General features: G+C 43.8%; 1 protein-coding gene across 2 annotated transcripts in view; it reads right to left on the reverse strand.

The window, feature by feature from the left end:
• Positions 1–4152, reverse strand: part of TMEM273 (transmembrane protein 273) — a 34975-nt gene extending 30823 nt beyond the window's left edge. Inside the window, exon 1 of one of the 2 annotated variants that reach the window (XM_040485706.1) lies at positions 3984–4152. In XM_040485706.1, coding sequence (XP_040341640.1) covers positions 3984–4029 — 46 coding nt within the window. In that variant the 5' untranslated portion in view covers positions 4030–4152. The remainder of the gene's footprint in view (positions 1–3983) is intronic. The other variant, XM_040485704.1, reaches the window with a different exon arrangement.
• Between the last annotated feature and the right edge of the window lie 367 nt (positions 4153–4519).

Below are 4519 nucleotides of genomic sequence, written 5' to 3' on the forward strand. Positions count from 1 at the left end.
GGGGGGGGAGAAGGAGGGGAAACAGATGAAGGAGAAGGAGGAGAAGGGATCTTACCTACAAGTTACCAAGATTCTAAGCTAGAGTAAATAAAACAGTGTGACATGACTCAACACAGACATATGCAAAACGTGGCATAGAATAGGAATCCCATTAACAGTTCAAACACTCATTAAATGGGTGTAAAATAGAAGAAGCATGGCGAAGCAGGAGAGAAAGGAAAGATTGTTAAGTAAATGATATTGAGACAATGGATGTTTTATACCCCCCCAAAAGTAAAACTGGATCCTTTGTTTAGGCCACACACAAAATAAATTCCAAACAAATTAAAAGTCCAATTGTGAAAAATGCAACTGCTTCAAAGTAAAAAAAAAAAAAAAAAAAAAAAAAGGCCAAATTCTTAGACAAGACAGAAAAACCAAAACACCAAAAGTCAAAGAATGAAAAATGTGATTGTATCACATTTAGAGACTTCCGCAGAGCAAAGTGCACCACCAAAATAAAAGATAAGCAATATACTGAGACAGCATATTTGTGAAAAATATGTAAAAGACCAATAACGAAAGAAAAATAATAAGAAATTTACAGAACAAAGAATCCTGGCTCTCTGGTAAACATACATTACATACTCTCACTAGTAATCAGGAACATGTAACCTAAAAACTTGGAGATAATATTTTACAACTCCGATAGGCAAAAAAAAAGAAAAGTCTGACAATACTGAATCTTACTAAATCTGTAGAGGGACAGAGATGTCCAGATCTCACTAACGGAGAGCAATCTGGCAATATCCAATAAAGGGAGAATCGCGCATCCCCATGACAATGACACCTCTTCCAGACTGTCTCCCAGAAGAATGAGGGTTCTAGAAGATGGAATGGCCCATTGCAGCATCAGCTACGGAGGCAAAAAGTTACAAACAACCCAAATCTGTCAGTACCAGAATGTATGACTAAATTATGATACAGTGTTGCATCAGAATCCAGTGGGCAGTTGAAACAGATGTATGTGATCAGAATGGGGAGCTAATGCAGCAGGTTGAGTATGCTGTGGTGACATTCAGGTCACAAGTTGAACACCTAGAAAGCAGCACAGGAAGGCAGTATAGAGGTGCTGTTTCCTCTGGAGGAGAGAGGAAAACCAGACAGAGGAGGGGAGCCTAAAGGGCATTAACTCCATTTGTGACATTCCTTTTCTCTGATGGATGCGTTGATTTACCTATCTCCCTTCAAATCCATGTATCTAAAACAACCAGCTGAGGTTTTAAATGTGTAATTCAAGGTGTTGAGTCCATATGTTCATTACATGGATCTCAGTTTTAAAAATAGTTTTAGAATACTTGAAAATTGGTTTTCCCAAAACTCTGCAGCTACTCTGGGGGGGGGGGGGGCCCCCATAGTGGATCATGCAAGCCTTGACCTTGGGGTCATGCAAGCCTTGGAGTCTATAGGCAGAGATGCCTACCATGTCCCCAGAAGTCCTCACACACAGCTCTCCCACACATCCTGGGGTGGCCAGCCTGGTCACCTGCCCTCAGTTACAGGGTGTCACTCAGTAATCCTCAAGATCTCTTTCACCAGCTTCTCATAAAGTCTCCACTATTTCTTACAACTTTCAACAGGCTATCATGCTATTTTTTGTTGCACAGAAATTTATTTGGTATTAAGAATATATATAAGATCATTATGAAAAATTTCAATCCAAAGAAACTAAAAGATGCCTCCTTATCCTATTTCCTAGAAAGAGTAAAAGGAAACAATTAACAATTTGCTGTATTTACTTCCAGCCAATTTTTGGAGAGGCAAGCAAACATATTGCAAAATATAACTACCTAACGATAACTCTGTAACTATCACTTTGTCACTTCTCCTCTGTCCATGTCAGTTCCGAGGAAATTATGTCTTTTATGTAAACATATTGGATATCATTAGAAACATTCAAGTATAATTGATTTAGCCAGATTCCAACTGAAAATCACTTGTTTCTGGTTCCCACTGGGGTCAGCAGTGCTGAAGCACCCCATTAAATATTTTGGGGAGGTTTTATCCTATTATTTCAACAGGATAAGTACCTGAAGGTGGAATTTCCAGATAAAAGATTGTGAACAGCTTACACTTTGCTACGTATTGTCAAACTGCCTTCTGAGAAAATTGGTTCAAGTAGCTAATTGTTCCAAATAGCCAACAGTGAGTGCTCACCCCATGGCAGATACCAGGTACATCCTTTAAATGTGGTAACAGACTTGAGTTCCCTCAATAGCCCTATGAGATTGGTACAATCATTATCCCCAACTTACAGATGAGAAAACTGAGCAGAAAGGATCAACAGCCCGTTCACATCCCGGGACCGGTAAATAGCAGAAAAGGATTAACATTCAGCAGGTGTAGAGCTAGATACACACTCCAAAATGCTACTTTCTCTACTAATAATATGTGAAAACACTAACCGGCTGTGATGTCTTGGCCAACGAATTAAAACCCCATCCATAAAGTGCAGATCATGGTGGGACCTCTTTCATAAATCTGTCGTAGGGATGGAATGAGCTAACTCGAGTGTTTAGGGGAGTATGCAGCCTATCGAGCGCACTCAAAATGTTAAATGTGGCTATTTGTTTTACTATTTGCGAACTTCAGCATTTTCAAGGTCTATTGTTTGTTTGGATTTCTTCAGCAAGCTGCCTGTTTGTACAATACGCATATTTTTTTCATTGGATTTCTTAAATTTAACTTCCTCCCCCTTCCCCCAGGACCCACTGGTTTGTATATCTAGGTAAGGTCAAAAGCAGACACGGGTTAGAATATCTGCTACCATCTGCCGCTTTACGGAGCACACTTTGCATTTTCTGCCCTACACACTCTGAGTTCTTGATTATTGATTCTAGCCACCCCCTCACTGCCACTGCCACTCGTTACATGTGCCCATTTCCATGTGTAAACTGATAGATGCTGAGGCTCTCTGACTGACAGGCTAGCTCCCAGAAAGCCAAAGTCTTTGTTCGCTCCCAGGCTGGGTGCAGGCTTCAGGGACGTGGGAATAACACTGCCCATGTCCAGGATACAGGCTGTTGCTTCCCCGACAGAAGATTAGATCCAAAGACAGGCTGCTTGCCTTTGAGTTTTGACCCAGTGCAAGTTCTGAGAAACAGCATCTTTGTGGAGACGAGGGACTATTTTGTTGCCTTTTTAAGAGATAACAGTTAACGTCAAAGGGAATTTTGCAAGGTCACATGGCTCTTTCAACCCTGTCTCTGTCTACACATATCTGATGTCTAATCATCATTCTATGACTCGGTCCCTATCTCTCTTGTTTTTTTCCTCCCTGTCTGCTTCTCTGGTCTTCTATCTCTCCCTCTGTATCTGGCCCTACTTTTCTGTTAGTCTCTGCCTTTCTCCCTTCTTCCTGCTTTTGACGCACAGAACTAAAGATGACTTTAAAAAAACCAGGATACTTCTGGGTGACTAAGGGCTTACTCTGCTCCCCAATAAGACTGATTCACCACTGACTATAAAGAAGCACCTACATCCCCACATTTTTCTCATTTTATGTAATTATTTCGGTTTGACTTAATTAAATGGAGCTTAATTTTCATACAATTCTGGAAGCTAGGCATTATTATCCCCCATTTTACTGGTTCAGAAACTGAGAGAGAGTCTAAGAGGCTTGCTGCCGTTTGGTACCAATGGAGCCATGATTTAAAGCCAGGTTGGTCTAAGTCCCAAGCCCAAAGCTCTTTCTACCACATGACCCTTTCCTGTTCCCCTCTGGCCCAGAAGAAGCCTTTGTAAGTTGCAGCTGGAAGGAAACAAACAAAAATCATTTTCACTGCCTTGTGTCTCAAACTGAGAAACGCTGTCTATTCAAAGGGACTCATCTGTGCTTCAGGGACTGAGCCCCAGTGAGCTAATGCTCCCCCAGTTTCCCACTCATTGAGGCACCCCTGCCATGGACGAGTCACGTCCACCCTGCCTCTGCATTCCTCACTCACCTAGGAGAAGGAGGAGGGCTCTCAGCATGCTGGCCCTGGAGCCCATGCTGGCTTTCTGCTCCTGGCTCCCCTCCGAGCAAGCACTGTGGCTGTCTGACCCAAGGCTGTGAGGGACAGAAGCCACATTCCACGTGACAGACAAGGCGGAAGCTGCCGCCACGGCGGCAGTGGGGAGGCTGCTCAGTTCCTCTCAGCTCTGTCGAAGGGCAGGGCTGAGGGAAGTGCGTGTTGCCTTTGCCCTGTCAGTCGGTGGAAGGGAGCAAGCCCACGGTGAGGGCTCACTGAGGCAGGCTGGAGTACTAGTTATCACCCAACACTCTCTCCTGTGATCTGCCCCCCACCACACACACACAGCACAGGAACAGAAGGGCACCTGGGTGCAGATTCTTGCCCACAGACCCAGGCCGATAAGTCTGGGAGGGGGGTGTGGGCAAAGTTGGTCAACATGGATGTCCGGGTCCTGCAGAAACCCCCACGGCTTTGGGTCAGGGAGGACACCTCTGAGTCTGGGGAGGCCTATGACTCTCTTCTCAGAG

This window comes from Herpailurus yagouaroundi, unplaced genomic scaffold (genome assembly GCF_014898765.1).
Source record: "Herpailurus yagouaroundi ecotype Mexico unplaced genomic scaffold, PumYag 163, whole genome shotgun sequence".
NCBI lineage: Eukaryota > Metazoa > Chordata > Mammalia > Carnivora > Felidae > Herpailurus > Herpailurus yagouaroundi.